General features: G+C 32.8%; 1 protein-coding gene across 1 annotated transcript; it reads left to right on the top strand.

Moving 5' to 3' along the window:
* Window positions 1-6,794: 6,794 nt before the first annotated feature.
* LOC136970166 (sushi, von Willebrand factor type A, EGF and pentraxin domain-containing protein 1-like) lies at window positions 6,795-15,567 on the top strand. Its single transcript, XM_067264577.1, has 10 exons — window positions 6,795-6,956; window positions 10,114-10,278; window positions 10,354-10,524; window positions 12,891-13,082; window positions 13,165-13,359; window positions 13,617-13,790; window positions 14,557-14,736; window positions 14,800-14,835; window positions 14,918-14,996; window positions 15,075-15,567. The coding sequence occupies exons 1-10, from the start codon at window positions 6,878-6,880 to the stop codon at window positions 15,499-15,501; spliced, it is 1,698 nt and encodes a 565-aa protein (XP_067120678.1). The 5' UTR covers window positions 6,795-6,877; the 3' UTR covers window positions 15,502-15,567.
* The last annotated feature ends 3,645 nt before the right edge of the window (window positions 15,568-19,212 follow it).

The following is a 19,212-nucleotide window of genomic DNA, read 5'->3' as shown; positions in this document are numbered from 1 at the left end:
TAATATTTTTTCAGGATAAACAAATGCCATTCTCATTGTTTTTACAGAATAATGAGTGTATGTTGTTGTTGGCTTTCTTAGCTGATGTATTTTCGCATTTAAACGATTCGAATGTGAATTTACAAGGACGTGATAAAAGCAGTTTATTAATGACAGACAAAGTTCATGCGTTCATTAAGAAGCTTGGTATCTGGATTATTCGCCTTCAAAGCAAAAATTTGGATATGTCCCATACACTTCGAATTATACAAACAAAATCTAACACCTTATCTTCGCTGAGAAAGTTTAATTTTAAACAAACGTTTCTCAGCAAAGATAAGGTGTTAGATTTTGTTTGTATTAATTTTTGCTGGGCACGATTTGGTATGTTACACTTCGAATTATATTGAGAAAAATTTGAATGAACGAGACACTATTATTCACCACAGTTTGGATTGCATGAAGCTGCATTTGCGTGAGCTAAAAACTCAATTGAAGTATTTCCCAGAAGATAAAAATGATTTCTCGAAGAGATGAGTACTGAATCCGTTTAGTGAAAATGTTGCCGCTGCAAAGTTACCAGTTGAGATTCACGATCAGCTCATCGAAACGCTACAACTGCAATTTACATCTGAAGATTTAAATACGTTTTGGCTTGCTCCTCGACATGAATATGGAAATTTAGTCACAGAAGCATTTAAAATATTAATCCCTTTCGCCACGTCTTATCTCTGTGAAAAGGGTTTTTCGTCTATAGTTGCGCTAAAAACTAAATACAGGAATCGTCTTTTATCACTCGAAAACAATTTGCTTTTGTGTGTTTCTAACGTAGATCCACGTATGGAGAAAGTTTTAAATGAAAAACAAATGCAACCATCACATTAATTTCTTTTCTTTACATGTGTACTTATTGTAAGTAAAATGTTTATAAGTTTATAATAAATGATTTTTTCTCATAAAATGATTTCATTATTGTTTCATGACCCCTTTAATATCATCACCGGCGACTCCCAGGTTGAGAAACGCTGAATTAGGCTTATTTTATAAAACTGGTGTGGCGCAAAACGTCAATTATTACGATTATCTGGATGCTAAATCGTTTCGAAAATTTGCAGTGAACAAATTTTCCCTATATATGTGTACGAGGGTTGGCATTTTATAAGTGGCAACTCTGAAATTACAATCAGGGCCGTGTTCAGTAACGCAGAATTTAGTCACGATGCCAGGACACGGACGATATTCTTAGTAATTCTGACACCTCCCACTGTAAGAACTCTTACTCATTTACTCAGACTACTTTTACAAAAATTACTGTGCTTTTTTCTCCTCTTTTAGCAAACCCATTATGGGTTCGGCCGGACCCACAATGGGGCGCCGGGTAGTGAGAACCGGGACCCGACATCTCCGGTCGGATCACCCCCAAAAAATTCCTAAGGATTTTTCGATCCGTCCGGATTCGAAAGACTATGTCCCATGACCCCAGAGCGATAGGCTGCCATCCGGCCGGCTATGGGACTTACTGTGCTTAGTGACGTCACTCTATCTCTCGTTTCGCTTCGTTTTCTCTTTGAAGAATTTTATGCTTACGATAGTAATAGCTGCTCGTGCAGGATTAAATAGCTCCATTTTAAAGATAAAGAAATTACTATTTTAATTTTAATTTATTATATTTATTTGTATTTAATTTTAACTTCGTCTGGAAGTTTTCCTAGTTGTCTGGCAAAGAATAATCATTTAATAACGCTTAAAACACTTTTAGATCCGCCCCGTAAGCCTATCAGAATTCTGACGTAGTGTTGTGAGTTACTGAACACGGCCCTGTACAAAAAACATATATGTTTCATATTTTTACCGTCCTTCAATGTAGTCCCCAGCAGTGTGTAAGACTTGTTGCCAGCGATGTGAAGGGCAAGATGCCATCGGCAGAGCCTGTTTGATTGATCACCCAAATAGAGCGATCTACTGTCTGAAAAACATCTGGAATAGTTCTGAACTATCTTACGTGTAGTGGTTCTTTCATTTTAGGGATCAAGTCGAAGTCACAGGGGCAAGTCCGAAAAATACCATGGATTGTAGAGAACTTCCCAGCCCGAGACTGGGACGGATGGCCGAACGGTCAAGGTGGCAGTCTACTGCTTTGAAAGACCTGGAATCGAATCCATACGAGTCAAAAAATCCTCAGGAATTTTTCCAGGGGTAGTCCGTCGGGCCCGGCCCTCAGCACTCGGCTGCCCCCTTGTGGGCCTAGTCGAATTCGCAATGGGCTTGCTAAAAGAGGCCTTCTTATTGCCCACAGGGCGGAGAGTTAAGAAACAAACCTTTATTCCATATTTCTTGTCTTTTTTGAGCACGAATGGACCTTTGCTCAGCCATCTGTTTTGAGGTGGTTGTATCAAACTTTCTTATCGGTACGTTTTTAGTTGGATACGAATTAGGTTTTAAATAACGACGAGCACATGGTAACCTATGAAAACGGACGGCCGGATGGCCGAGCGGTCAAGGTGGCAGCCTACCGCTTTGGGGGACCCGGGATCGAATCCGAACGGGTCGAATAATCCCCAGGAATTTTTCGGGGGGTGGTCCGTTCGGATATGTCGGGCCCGTCCCTCACCACCCGGTCGCCCCATTGTGGGCCTGGCCGAACCCATAATGGGCCTTCTAAAAGAGGCCCTCTTAGTGCCCACAGGGCGGAAAGAGTTTTAAAAAAAAGAAAAAAAAACCTATGAAACGTAAGTACCGTATGTAATAATAGCTAAAATATACTTATAAGAAATGTTGTTATTACCTGGCAAATAGTAATCGTCTTTGTCAAAATGCAAACTGCAAACGTACGTAGATTTCGTTGATTGCTTTCCTAACTTCAGTTTTATTTCCCACTTTTTTCTCAGTAATTTATCTTTTGGGAATGTGTGCATATGTACTGAGTTTGATGTACCTTTAGACTTTCATCCAAATACACAGCAATACTTATTATTTACCATTGTAGGTTAATCACTTTCTAATTCTTACTGACTACAGACTTACATTATACCCACAGTAGGCGCCATTATGTAATTGGCTCTAAAACCGCTAGATGTCAGATCGATCGTTGGCACAAGCGAATAGGCCTATATGAACTTTCGATTTTTACCGCAAGTCGCGTTATTTCAATTTAAAAATCTTGCCCTGAACAGAATTAGTTGCATAACCGGCACGACTCTATTGCTAACAAGGAAAGAAAGATGTATAGATGTATGGGGACAAAACGCTAATACACTTCAGGCAGGCAAGTGCTATGTGCTAACTGTCGCAGTAATGGCCATAATGGCGCGTCTATTTCGCGTTATATCATAATCGCAGAATAAAATAGACAGTGGCGTAGCGTAGTGGGGGCGGCAGGGGCGGCCCGCCTCGTGCGGCACTTTTATGGGGCGGCAAAATTTCACAATAAATAATATCATCTTGTAAAAATTTGAACCTGTACAATACATAATAATGATGGGTTGTTCTTGCTGAAAAGTTCTTTAGAATTACTGTGTATTTTTGTATTTTAGTCTTTTAAATTGAGATACCTAAATAAGGGGGCGGCGAAATTTTCTTCCGCCCTGGGCGGCTGACAGTCACGCTACGCCACTGATAATAGACTTATTATTAATTTATAATTTACTTATTATAATTATTTTGTTAATTTTTTTCAATAGATGGTGCTACATTAAAGACAGCAATCAAATGTAGACAGAAATTAATCGATATATGCAAATCCAATCGATAATTTGAGATGGGATGTAGTACATTATTTAAATTGGAAGTATTTGAAACATAGTTACCGAGTTTCATTGCAATTGGTCAATAGGCGTGCATAGCGACCAAACAAACGTCCTCATATATATGATATATACACATATATAGATGAACAAATAAATAATAAAATACACGTAAAAATGCTTCTAAATATAAGGGCAGGTGCAGACTAAGAAATTTTATATTTAAAATTTTTCTTTTATGCAGAATTTCCTCTTATGCAGAATTCCTTTTATGCAGAATTTCCTCTTATGCAGAATTCCTTTTATGCAGAATATGTTAGTTCATCCGCATCCCTGGCATTAATACAACCATCCTTTAATTTTCTTTTATAGATTTGAATTGTTTTTCTTCGTTCATTGCTAACGTTGAGGAGAACACTTGGCCCTGATGGTAGTCGCTTCATTCCATTGAGTCGCGAAGAAAGGGTAAATTTCTAATATAAACTAACAACATTCAAACATAATCTGCATACGGAATAGAACTGAGCCCGGTTTCGATCTGTTGAAGGATTGATCATTTGCCAGAACTGCTTCAAATAGGCCAATAATTCGTGTGCTGGAATAGACAATGACGACGAAGATGCTATTCCCATACAATAAACAGCACGTCCAGTGCAAGAAGGCTTTGATTCTATATTGCATGAGTTCTATTCATTTTTGCACTAGTATGCTTTCTTCATCCTTTAATTACAGAATACCGTCTCTGTATTCTGAATTTCGTGTTTCCAGGTGATTTCATGTAGAGTTACGGTAAAAAAAAAAAAAATTGTTGCTTAAGTTTTGCACACCAGTGTATTTTACAACGCTTAAAACCTTAAGTGTTCCGTTCTCCCCCGGTTTCTCTATCTATTTATTGTTTAAATAATAGTAATTTTGCATCGATGAATATTAGACTTTCAATAAAATATTGGAAAAATTAAAAAAAAAAAAAAAAACGTTAAAATACATTTTTATACAGCTAAGAGTAGAAACCAGCCTTGTGCAACTTTACACAAACAAGAAATGAATCATCATCCGATGTGCCACTACGAAATGATATGATAATTTCAATTCACAAAATACGTTTTTTTTTTAAACTTATTTCTTTAGATATATCAAAGTCATTTAAACATAATTTATATATAAATATTTATCCTTCCTCATCCGCTTCCTCTAACTTTGCTGCCCGCTCGTTCTATGTTTCGCCGGTTGCACCCAATCCTTTGACTAATAATTTATATAATTTTTTTTTCAGATTTTGAAACATAAAATATTTATTTTCTGCCATGATTTTCTACGTTTAAAAGAAAATATTTTGCTTATTCAGCTAATAATTTGAGATAACTTATCAAGAAATATCAACTAAAGCCGAAGTTTATAAGTGTAGAATAGCGCTCAGAGAAATGTTTTACTGATACGTGTACAAACGTGGACTTTTATTGGTATTATATTATATTATTAAAAAATCTTTTATTATTATTAATTATAAAATGGCAGAAAGCTTAATTTTCAGGACAGAAATGAGTTTTATAAAAAGAAAAAAGCTATAAATGCTAATAACGAATAAAATCTTAATTAAGTCTGACCCCACTCCAGATAAGGCACTTAACTCCCCTATATCGCCTCCCTCCCTTGACCTATAACCACCAAAATTTAGTAGCATTAATTTCCCTAATATATAAACCTCCCTGCAAAATTTCAGAAATTTTTGACAAAACGCACGGGGGTTATTAAGCTTCAAAATGGGTGAATGAAATCGTGCCCTCACACATAAAGATCCATACATACAGGAAAAAAACCCGATTTTTTTCATTTCTCGGCATTTCAAGATCTCCTGAGTCCAAAATATAAAAATCTTGGGGAGGGTTTTTTTGACTGATTGTCATGCTTTCCCTATGTTATACAGTATATAAAAGTCAGGAAAGTATAAAGAGCATATTTAAATTGCAAGGTAGTTTCACGGCAATATGTAAATATTCTCTGTCTCACCCAAGCGCAAAAATAACGAAAGGGAATAATTTTTAAAAAGATGTAGCATAATGTACAAAGCATATTTGACTGTAAAGAATAAAAGCCAACAATATATAAATTAACAAAAACGGTTAACTATAGGCCTAGTACTGTACATGTTGGTCTTGGTGCAGCTGGTAAGAAGTGGAATTTATGTACTTGTTTCTCGTGCATTTCGTCTCGTTTCCCATAAAGTAACATCATTTTAAAGTAGTGTTCGTGACCACGAGGCATTCTCAGTGCTTTACTGTAGCAGATTGCTCTGTCACAAGGACATCGGCTTCGTACGTTGCCATATGATTTATGAAGATGGCATTTTTAATTTGCGTTTTGTTCTTATGTTGAAAAATTTACATATTGAGAGGAATTTCCGCACTATTTACACGTCCCTAAACATCGCATTAGAATTAATGCCCCCATAGACTATTCATATGCTTATGCAAAGCTGGAAAGATCTGTTTTTCACCTAGATAACTGTTAATGTTTTCCTGGTATTTTTCTATAGATATTGAGCTTTTATGAAGACTTTATAACAAATAAACCATCGCTTTTTCTAAAATACTCCTCATAAAAAGGTGCTGCAATGCATTATGGATATTTAGTATTATCTCATTGAGTGGAGCATAAGCAAAACTCCGTATAATCGTGTTTCTGATTGTTGTCAGTTTACATTGATCTCTACGACAGCTTTTTATTTTGAATTTAGATCAGTTTTAAACCCTATTTTTCACACGGTTTAGTTTTCTTCCATAAATTTAAAACAAAATTTATGTTAAATTTTTTCGTCGACGAGCTGACAAAGGGTCATAAATTCTATTCAATTTATATAAAAACTTAAAGAAAAAAAATTTATATTTTTAATATTCTTCATAATATCAATACTATAATTATTCGATTATTTTAATTAAATAAATTTATTCGATTTAATATTTAAATAATATAAAACTATCGAGGTAATCTTATTTGGAAACTTTGTGGCTACGTATCAAACTCTTAACAAGAATTGAAGCCGGAACACAGACGGAAATATTGACGTCATTGACTGTTTGTCTCTAGTCGATGCCTTGAAAACACTTTTTTTTTTTTTTTTTTAAATTCAACTGTGATATTTACTTTAAGGTTACCGAATGGCGTGCCTTCGATTAATACCGATGTTTTATTTGCTACTTTATCTAGCGAATTCGAATGCTAAGAACAAAATTAAAGGTAAGTCTTGTTACATTAAACGTAAAGTAATTTAATGTCACTTGCTTAAGCCCACTTATTTATTTTTATTTTTTTGTAATTAATTGAACTAAAAAGACACCAATGCGCTTTATCTACGAGTTGATTTATCATTAAATGATGCATTTATATAAAATAAAAGGATTAATTAGTAAGGTAGGTGAATAATCTAAATACTCAATTAACACCCTTATCTATTAAATTGTGAAATAATTATTCACTGTCTTATTAAGTTAAAAATGAGGTCTTTATTTTCTGTTATATTATTTAAGGACGTATTACCTAGTAACAATGTACATATCTATATCTGTGGATGTTGCAGGGCACATAATTTAAAGTATAATTCTAACGTTATAAATTAATTAAAATAATGTTGAACTTGTGTAAATCAAGCTCCTTAACTGTAATAAAAAATGCATTTAAATAAGATAAAAATATATTTTCCTATAGATTTATATACATAGAAATGTGAATTTTTACGTTATGTTAACAAAGTATCACATTTATTTCAAATTATTAAGAGAAATTTTTATGATATACTTCAAAATATTTATGAATTTTGTTTTTAACTATCAATTTATTTTAATTAGATTCATTTTAAATCAAAAATATATAATTTTAAAGGCTATTTAAACGTAATCAAAGTTAATTTCCGTTGTGTTAAATATCACATTGGTTTAAGAAAAAAGCATTTGATAACATTTGACATTAAAGAGGAAAAAAAAGCAAATCTACATTTCCGATTATATTTCATTAGTTGGATAATTGCAAAGTTTACACAACTGTAAACATAATTTTAAAGGTATGAACCCTTTATTTATAAAACACATTGGAGATTTAATTAATGATTACTTTTTTAGGTGAAGATTCTTTAATGTAGTTAATATGATTTATGTGAATGTGTTGCTTTGTTTTCGTCTCTAAAAATTGCTACCATTGCCTTTAAATCTTTAGATTGATTCGGGAGATATGGTCCACCGTTAATATCTTCCGAACCAATGGTCCGATTTTCCTTTAATTTTATAGAAACATTTCCCCAATACACAAATTTCACTGTACAATTTCAAAAATTTTCGACAAACGGCGCAAAAGTTATTAAACTTCAAAATGGATGAACAAAATCGCACCCCACACACAAACATCCATGCATATAGAAAAAAAAAATTATCTCTTTTAACGTCTGGATATTTCCTGCATTTTTCTTAGAAAGCGATAAATAAATTTATCTTAAAATGAAAATAATCTTTAAACAAGTTTTATTTCTTCTTTAAAGTAAAGTCACGATGTTTTCTCTATTATAATCAGTGACATAAACTCGCTATTTTGATTGAAATTTTCATAAAGTTATGTCTACTGAAAATTATGAAGCCATTCATATCTATTTAGAACATATTTTACACTCAACATACCGGACAATTTTGTAATTTTTATGGACATCTTTCTGAGAGTAACGAGTTGTAACTGTAATAGATAGAACTTAATAAATAAGTTTGAGATGAATTTGCTTATCATTTTCTGAGAAAATTATAGAAAACATCCTGGCATTCAAAAGAATATTTTTAAGTTCAGATATTTCCTTGTACATTTTCTCCTTTCGCGTGTCTATAGAAGAAATTTTTAATTAAATAAACTAATTTTTTCGATTTCTTGTTTTAATTCTACTTTCCTTTATGACTCTGAGATATAATCAACGCAATCTTTTTAATTGCTTCGAAAGACGTAGATTTTTTGTACAAGAAAAGTTCTTAAATGTTCCAAGAAATTAATTTTTCAAAACTAGACACACTGAAATTCTTTATAATTATATTGTAAAATATTCATTTGATTCTATATTTATTTGGGTTTACACCCAAATAAATATAGAATCAAATGAAACTTCCCTTTATTCTCAGAAGTGATCGTCGCGACAAATCTATAATTTGTTTATGGTGATTATTTTTTGTGGATGAGATCATACAAAAACTTCTAATTAATGCTCATTTTGCGTCAATAAAAACAATGATCACCGTATTTAATTAGGGAATAATACAAAGCCATGTGCATTATAGATATACAAAACAGATATATTATTCAAACTATATATAAATTGAACAGATAGAATAAATTGATATAGATATAAATTTGCGGCTCTAACAACAATCGAATCATTTGATTTAGGGATCTACACGTTATTGATTTAGGGATCTACACGTTATCTACACAATCCATTAGTGGCCGGGTGGTTAAGTGTGCAAGCCTTAGTTCAATAATAGCTTTAGCACGAGAAAATGATTAGCCGATCATTTCCAGCCATGATCAACAGATCTGAACTCGTATTTAGGATTTGGGGCTATCTAAAGATCCTCGTTTATCAAGGTAATGTTTCTAACCGGTTGTCTTAAAATACAGAATTTCACTCAGTTCAGTTGCGTTACGTCACAGTGTTTGAAGTGAATGCAACCAATACAATCTTTAGAAAATGGAGATTACGCCACTCCTTGATATAACCGCCAATTTCACATTCCACATCTGTAATCACATCAGTAAATTACATTAACTTTGCATACGTTTCCAGCAGCAACAAGCTGTTATGAAATATACAGTGCAAACGTTTTCGGCCCCGTTTAGTGACCCAGCTTTAGGCTTCTGCTGAAGATTTGCATTGCAAGCCGAATAATCCAAATTTTTCTGAAATTTCTCTCAGATTTGTTCTAAGTCACCACTGTTCACTACGACCTGGAAATCTGTTACCCAATACTATACACAGTAATAAGGAATGCTCCCATGGAAGAATTTTTTCACCATTTATTTTATTACTTCATGTTACAATTTTATTTACGTGGTTAAATAGTGTGGGCGTTTATGTTGCAGTAAGAGACATGTTTAATTCTATGTAAGACGTCGTTTGAAAATGGTAATTTAGAACAAATATTTAAACCGTTAAAATATTGTATTACATATTTTAGATGTGACAAAAAAAAAAAAAAAAAAAAAAAAATAGATACTTTATCTCAAAATATACAACTGAAACGTTGCAAAGGTTTATAACAAAGCCTTCGTAAATGTAAGGCCAGGGGCCGTCATAGGACCTAGTGCTAGGATCGGTCTCAATTTACTGTATATTCAAACGGAATATAAATATACTGTATATTTTTTTCAGATTGCTATCTTCCTGCAAGTCCTCTGCATGGAAGATATGTCGAAAACAATGTTACAGATTCAGAAATATCAATTACATTCTCTTGCGATCCTGACGCTTATTTGATTGGATCTGAAACTCTAACTTGCAATTCGGGAAAATGGAATGGCACTTTTCCAATCTGTAGTAAGTTCGAGGTATAATTTTTTATTTAAAATGATCTTTAATAGTTGATAATTAAGCTATTTTTTTAAATTTCAGTTACAAATAATTTTAAAAAGTTGACTATGAGGAAAAAAAACTTGACTAGTTTAACCGATGGCGACTACAAGACATGTGTAAATCTGCAGAAAGAGACGTTTGAATTTCAATTCGATTGTGATGACAACATTAACTCTTACATCATTCTGAGAGTGATTCATGATATGAAGGGTAAGCTATAACATTTAAGAATTAAAACAAGCTAATAATTTATTTCATTTCATTTTTGTGAATACAAAGGTGACCACAAAAAGTATAGGAAATGGCAGTGGATTTTCTCTTATTTTTATATATATTAAAATAATTTTACAGATAAATAAATTTAATACATATTCTTTTACTTTTCTACTTATTTTTATTTTTAAAATATTGAATATTCTTATGTTTGTTATTATTTTTAGTATTATTATAAATTTCCTATAATTAAAACAAAATAATTGACAGGATTGTTCGAAATTAACGCGCCAAAGGATGCTTCCACACATAAACACGTACCGTACATTAACATACGAGCTATGCGTGGAAGCATCCTCTGTGCAGGAAATGTCGTTAAAAATCAAATTCTTTCAAAAATAGCAAATTTTTCTTTGATTTCTTGTATGAGTTCTATTGATTCAAACTATTTCTTGTTAAAGATGGAACTGCTGTTCTTCCACAACATCCTTTTCCCGCAATTTAGCTCCAAACGACTGTTTCCTTTGTCTTATTAGCTTATGGTCCTAGGTTTTAGTAGTTCTGCGATAATCAAACGTTATCTTCTCGGATCTATCATACAAGGGAACAATCTGCATTATTGATTTAACGTTTTTATCAGAGCCGTTCCTAGGGTATCTGCCGCCCGGGTGCGAGAATAATTTTGCCGCCCCTTCCCCCAAAGTTGTTAAAAATTTACAAATAAAAAAAATAAAGTAAATTTAAGTTTTAAATTTTTTATTTTGTCTGAAAATTTCAACATTTTTAATCAAAACAAAAAAATATTAAGATTATGCTAATCTTTAATTAAACTATTACTATTGTTATTATGTTGGTATTATTATTTAAGTTATAAATTTGTTACACAATATAAATTTAATTTAACAAAATATTATTTAAATTTTATTTAACCGCGCAAAAGCAAAATATAATCAAATTAATGTATGCACTCACCTTTAATTTTTACTGTCTCTCTAACCACGATATCAAACAAAAACTTTTTAAGCTGTTGCGATTTACACGATTACACGTTTAAAATTAAAATAAAAGAAATTATCCCGGTGCGTGCATTTGTATGCTTTGACCACAGACGAGTATTTTCCTGTAAAATCTTCCTCGCGACCGACGTGAAAAATAGCTTAAGACGAGTTAAAACAAGAAACTGTTATACTTGCCACTTGTTGTGGCCTGAATAAGTTGTGTATATAAAATTTGAATTTGAAATATAATTAATAATATTTAGAATAGTACATATATTCAAATAATATTAGAATAGTAGTATTTTAATGATAATATTCAGAATAATATTTATGTATTATATTAATTTAATGATAAATTAATTTTTCCCTTTTTTTTAAGGCGGCTCGCGCCGCCCCCTAGGCTTGCCGCCCGGGTGTCCCGCACCCCCTGCACCCCCGGGTCGGAACGGCCCTGGTTTTTATGCACACATGTACTAGATGCGTATGCCCTCTGTTGCTCGGGCTTTTGAAGTAGTAGAAATTGGTGAGGTTGAATTCCGAACCATACAATGGTCTTGCGAACTAAAATGTACAGTACATTTATTAACGTAAGTTTCGTATTTGCAATAATGAAACAGCAAAAACAAAATTGCTCGGGCTTGAGAGGCGGTGGGCTTTAGAGATGGTTGGGATGGGGACCCTATAGGCTATAGCATTTTTTCTAGTGTCGAAGAATATTCGTGCCAAATTTCGTTCGGATACGGTGAACGGTATAGAACCCTTTACCTAACATAGATACATATTTCGACTTTTGTATACAGTAAATAAATAAGCTTATATTATGAACTTCGCAATCACATAATTTTCTAAAGCAGTGGTTTCCAAAGTGGAAGCTACTGCTTCCCTGTGGGTGGTGAGTAAATCTACGGAGGGGCGAAAAGAAGGCAGGGTACTGACCGAACGCTGAATATAGGTGACAGTTGGGGTCACTGATAACCTTTCTTTTTTCCTCTGTTCAAACGGGTAAGAAGAAATGCCGAGTTTAATGGTTATCAGATGTGGAGAACAATGTACGGTAAAGGACACAAAGTGTGAAGTTCGTAGAAAAGCTTTTCTAAGAATATTTCCAAGCCTTTCTCTCATAATGGGTTAGGGGCGTTGGGGTAAGGTTGGGAGCGTTGAGTATAAGTTTATGAAACAAATGGGACGGTAGCTCGAAAAAGTTTGGGAATCACTGTACTAAAGTATATTTAATGTATTTATTTACATAAATATAAAGTGAGAAAAATCGAATTTAATGAAATCTTGAGATTTTCAAAGAATCATCATAATATTATTTATAATCCTGTTAAATGCTTATAATTAAGTATATGTTTCACTTATCAGATTTTAAGGTCGCACATCAAGTAAAGAATTCCATGACAAATTGTACAGAATTATCGAACAACACAATAGTACAGAGGAAAATATTCGTGATACATGATTTTAACTGTACTGTAATGGCTGGAAAAGTGAATACGATAAAACTTTATGATTCTCTTCGACGTGTTTGCGAAGTAAAAATATATTGGCAAAAAAGTGAGTTTGATTTACACATATTATCAGTAATACACATTCATAATTATGCATAAAAGCGATAACAATGATGCTTTTTATTCAGACTACAGTTGTTTCGAGCTGAATATATCTTCGGAAAGAGGCTCTATTCGATATGAATATAATAACGAAGATAAAAGCAACTACCGCTACGGAACCGCTGCTATTTACACTTGCAAGAACGGATATAAAATGTCAGGAAAATCAACCAGATATTGCCAACACGGAAGATGGAGTGGAAATGAAACTACTTGCACAAGTATTGAATATTTAACTTTCGATATTGTTATTGTTTAAGCTCACCAGTGGCCGAGTGGATAAAACCACTGAACACTGGTCATGGTTTTCTTTATGTTTATAATAACTGAATAAGTTATCAGTTTATCGTAGAAATTCTTCCAGGAGCCATCCCCCTCGGCAGATCGCCCACGTTTCGCGTTGCCATATTTGAAGTTACTGGTTAAATTTATCCGAATTTCAAATCAGTAGCGCTAATTGTTACCATTACTTTCTTAGAGACTGAATGTGATGACTTCGACACGGTAGAAAATGGTAAAGTAACTTATACGAGCAAGTCAATCGGAGGAAATGCAAAATTGAAATGCATCAGAGGCTATAAACCGGCATCATCTGCAGTTTCTTTGTGCAGTGCCAATAATACATGGACACCTGTTTCTTTCAAGTGTGAAGGTAAAGGTTATATTTATTATTTTCAAATGAATGCATTAATTAGTGTTATGCCGAATATTCGGCATTATTCGGTATTCGGGTATATTCGGCCAGAAAATCTTCAAAAGTCGGAACGAATAATCTCTCAAACGTATAATCTCTCAAAGCCGAACCATTCGTCTGGCAAAGAGCGAAACGGAAGCGATTAAGACGGTAAAAATTACCAAAATCATTACTCTAAACACACAAATCTCAAGATGGACAATTGCTATTCCTTTCACCTTTACTTCAAGCATATTTTATGAATGACGACTAATATATATGTGTAAATAAAATCGATTTAATTCCTGATACTAAAAATGTAATGTCATTTCCTAGCAGTTGGAGTTCCTGTAAAATAAAATATGACGACATATAATGCAAACGTGAATACTTCCTAAAATTATTTGAAGCGAAAACGTCTAACACGTATAAACAAGCTGCTTTATTCGGTCTTTAAATGAGTGGGGGATTGGTAATGTTAGGTGGGGAGAGGGTGATAAAAACAATAACTAAAATGTACATTTATTAACTCGAGTATTTACAATAATGGAACTGCAAAACAAAAAGTTGCTCGGGCTTAAGAAAGAGTGGGCTTTAGAATGAAAACTCCTACAGTATTTTTTTAGAGTGTCGAAGAATATTCATGCCAAATTCTGTGCAGATACATTGAACGGTACAGAAACCTTAACATACAAACATGCTTCGACATTTACATATATAGATAATCTTATTTTTTCCGTTTTAGAAATCACTTGCCCAGATTTACCTACGAATATCGAAGGGACTTATTGGATATATGAAAAGCCAGCACGAGTCGACCGTAATGCCACAGTTAAATGTTATTCTAATTATTTTTTACCCATTGAATATTCAACGATCAGATGCTTACCAGATGGAAACTGGAGCATAATTACTGCGTGTAAAGGTAAAAAATAATGTTAGTTTTCTTCCATTTGTTTATATATTTGTTAACGCTTAAATATTGCAGACAATTCGTCACCCTTTTCCAAAACAAAGTTAATCAGTAAGTTTAATTCACTCCATTTACGTAAAGATATATCACAATTTTTGACTTCGATATATATATATATATATTTTTGTTTTAGTTATAGCCGCTTCTATAGGAGCAGGTTCATCAGCTCTTATTTTTACAGTTATTTTATGCCTCGTAATTTTGAGGAAAGGGTAAGTTATATTCTACTGTATATATAATTATTTATCTAACATATTATAAATCATTATTATATCGTTTTAATCAAGTAGTTTAATCAAAAAGAGAAATCAGAGTATAAATAACGAGCAGGATCAAATGGAAGGAAACGAATATTATACAATTATCTATGACGATATTCACAGCATTAAACATAAGAAGCCAAATTCTCCCTTGCCAAAAGTTCCATCGTGCGAAACTGAATTTAATTATAGCGAACCGATAGACAAGAATAGGAATTCAGAAAAGGGAAGTCAGTACATGTACGCTCAACCGCAAGATGCGATCCAAGTACCAAGTGTGAATATCAGAAATTCTAACAAAAGAAGAAACTCTAGCGCTGATAGCACTTATTGGAGAGATTGTGGAGATTTCGATGACAAAGCAGACGTGTTCAAGACCAAAATACCCAGTAATGCTAGTTTGCCAGATTTTTCCATCACCAGATCTTTGTTAGAAGATTTGTATTTGTCTGATTAACATTGTTTAATTAATTAGCTCATTAGAAACATCTTAAAGTTCATCAGAATGGTCAAAGAGAATGTTAATTCGAAAAATAAATGCAAGTTATATTTTGTTACTATCCAATAACCCAATTATGCTTGGAAGCTTTTCATGTTTATTTATCATTTGAAAAATAAGTTTTGAGGGCTTTTTTAATGTAGATTGTAATCAGTTAAGTACAATACTAAAACGTAATCGGTGTGCTCTGTGAATATTTTAAGTCAGACATAACTAATATTTACTGTATCACATTCAATTTTAAATTGTAAATAGTCATCTTTATATAACTGTAAATCATTTTTGAATTTAATTCATTTTTAAACACGTTAATAAAATTGTTTTCTTTGTAGAATTATAATTATTATTCAAAATTATTAAATGACAATTATGGTAATTCTACGTAGTTCTTAATAAGTACAAACGAATAAGGCAAGAAACGTGTTTATTGCGACATATATTTATTTATTAAGATTTACAGAATTATAAGCACGAAAATCTAATACCAGCTTTCAGGAAAATAAGGCAGGTAAATATCCCGGAAAAAGGAAATATTCATTCATTTTCAGAGCACGGAAACGTTGAGAATTGAGTTATAAAAGTATAACTTTTCTATTGATGATTACGGAAAAAACAGAACAAAAACGGAATTTTAGTAAATTAACATTTGTGTAGATAATCGTGACATCGATCAACGAACATAGGGGACAGACAAATGGACGTATTAGAAAGTTGTGGGTTGTACTCTATTCTTTCCTATAGGATAAACGATACTCTGAGTTTAATACTTCTAAGAATAGGAATGGATATAAAACTTGGTTTTACAGATAAATTTTTCTCTTAGAAATTTTTGGGGATTAGTTATTAAATTTTGGTGGTTAAAAATCGAAGAGGTGAGGAGATAAAGGGAAACGTGTGACGATTTTACTCGTTATTAGCATTTACAATTTTTTATAAAACCCATCCTTATCCTAAAAATTAAGCTTTTTGCCATTTTATAATTATTAAAAATACGAACTTTCAATAATAAAATGTTCTAACAGATGGCGCCATACACGTAGTTTTAATTGTTGTTGCCGGAAAAGTTAAGCAACTCCTTGCTGGATTTTTATTAATTGAAATTAGTTACCTCATTGAATATATTTATTTAAAAAATTAACAATGATTAACAAATCCCGTATAATAAATCCAATATAATGTATCGTAATTTATAATTATTTTCCAAAACAAAAAAATAAAATAAATATTATCACGATAATTCAAAGAACCCGTCGATATTCTAATGTGGCTTGATGTTATTGAACTTTGTTAACCACATCTCGGATATCAAATGGGAATATTACGTTAAAGAACGAAATGAAAAATCAGAATTATCGAGAATTATTTCTGTTTAAACCTCAATAGATGAACATACGAGTAAAATAAGTTTAACACAAATAGAAAACTGACGTAATAAATTACGCCATTTCTATTTGTACGAAGAATTTATTAAAAAGGAAACGAGAAAATGATAAATTATTTCTTTCCAACTCCCAGTGTTCAGGGAATAGAAGCGCTTGGCCACTGGTGGGCAATTTTCATTGTTATTTTATCGAACTATTTCAGAAAATAAAGTTCTGTATTCTCGATTTATTAAACTAAGATTAGAGAGGATATTTGCAAATTGTTTAAAATGTTTAAGCCAATCTAAAAACAATTTTTCGTTATCCCATCTCTTATGTGAACACCTGTAAATCGCCCCAGAGAGACCCCTTTTTTTTGTGGTGACATTCAACTGTGGTGACATTCAATCTTAAATTATTTAAGATATATTTTCAATTCAGCCGAGAAGATGCCTCATGGAAGGACTTTTATGGGAATCTATTTAGGTGTCACTAACAGGAAGAAAACCCAGAAAACTCCATGTTGGCCATGCTCAAACCCATCACCAACTACCAAATGTTAGGTGATTGTATCCACTCGGCCACTGATGCGCACTTATTAGAGTTAAGAAAGTATCATTCATAAATTATATCTTATCTTTTTTGCATGAGTTATATTTAGTTTATTATTTTTAAAACTTTTTTCCGATAGATGGCGATACATGTAAATCCAGCAATCCTGTAGCATAACATGTAGAAATCCAACTGTATATTATAGATAAATAATATTTAGCCGTAAAAATCTCACAGCAATCAAATTGAAACATAACGTAAATACATTGATTAATTATTAATTCATCAAAAACGACGTCGGTAGAAGTAATGAAAAAGAAAAATGAGTATTATTATGAACAGAAGGAATACACCAGAAAACACTACAAAACGATTTCCGGCTATTAGCGCTGTTTGCCGCAGCGGCATAATTTAGAACTAATGTTCGTGTGCCACAAAAAATTTTTGAAGGTTATTAAGTAAATTATTTTCGAAAGAAGCCCAAAGAACAATAACTGAACATATCAAAAATAAAACATACATTGATTATACGAGTTTTTCATTAAACTATAAAATTCTGCAGCACCATGAGCCATTTGAACACCACAAATTGCCTTTAAGCTATGATTACTTTGATAAAGCATTGGACGGACCAAGGCCATCTAGATCAATGTGATCCCTTGGAACAATGAACCACATCGAGGGAGCCACAGACCAAAATCAACTTTTGGGGAGTCAGAGCAAACTCTAGGAGGACCATAATCAGAATAAAATATTAATGTAGTGTAGTTATTTTAAATTTTCTCCTAGTTAAGTAAATAAGATAACTTATTAATAAAATAATAAAATTTAGATCATTATAAATTTATGTAATTATACATACTGTAGCCTATATACAAATGATAAAAATATAACATTAAACTCGTCTAAACTATTACTAGCAAAATGTGATGTATTATTATAAGAGTCAGGCCTATATCTCTGGAAGAAATTGTAAATGGAGTACTGTACGTGTTAAACTAAAACTGCCCCAACATGTGACATCATACAGCTAGTATTAAGGCCTGTATGATCTAGAACAGAGCTTCTTAAACTATGGGTCGCGACCCCATTTGGGGTCGCTTAGCGAAATCTTGGGGTCACGAGATTTTAATGCAAAATATTGAAAATAATTTGTGAGAGTTTGAAAATGGCATGCTTTGTGTCGTAGGTTTCGTGAGTTGCACTTTGTGTCACTTCTGGTGCAGCGAGACAACGATTCAGCAACACTGATTGTAGTGTGAACTAGTGTAGTGTTGTTGCCTTTCAGTGTATTCAGTTGTCTCTGTTCCATTGTAACACAAGAGTGAACTGTGGTAGTACAGCATTCAAGGGCGTCGCCAGCCAATGGGCCAGGGGGGGCAAAATGATATAAATTGATAGAGGATATGAATTGTATGTAGGTAAAATAAAAACGATTCATAAATTTTAAGAAGCTTAAGAAGATTATTTTAATTAAAACATAATCTTCTTGGGTTTTTCGCGCGGGAATTATAAATCGGGCAATAAATGACTTAGCATTTAAATAATTTTTTTCGCATGTCTAGGGAGGGGCAACTGCCCCTCTGCCCCTCCTCTGGCGACGCCCTTGACAGCATTATTGTTTTTGCAAATTTGTATATATCTTCAATATATATGTATATTGCAAAATATTTACATATCTTTATTTTATATTTTTTTGGGCGGGGGTCGCGAAAAAAAATCACAATCATATATGGGGTCGTGAATAAAAGAAGTT

This window comes from Centruroides vittatus, unplaced genomic scaffold, assembly GCF_030686945.1.
Source record: "Centruroides vittatus isolate TY-2023 unplaced genomic scaffold, ASM3068694v2 contig_19, whole genome shotgun sequence".
Lineage (NCBI taxonomy): Eukaryota > Metazoa > Arthropoda > Arachnida > Scorpiones > Buthidae > Centruroides > Centruroides vittatus.
This window is presented reverse-complemented; position numbering and strand designations above follow the sequence as displayed.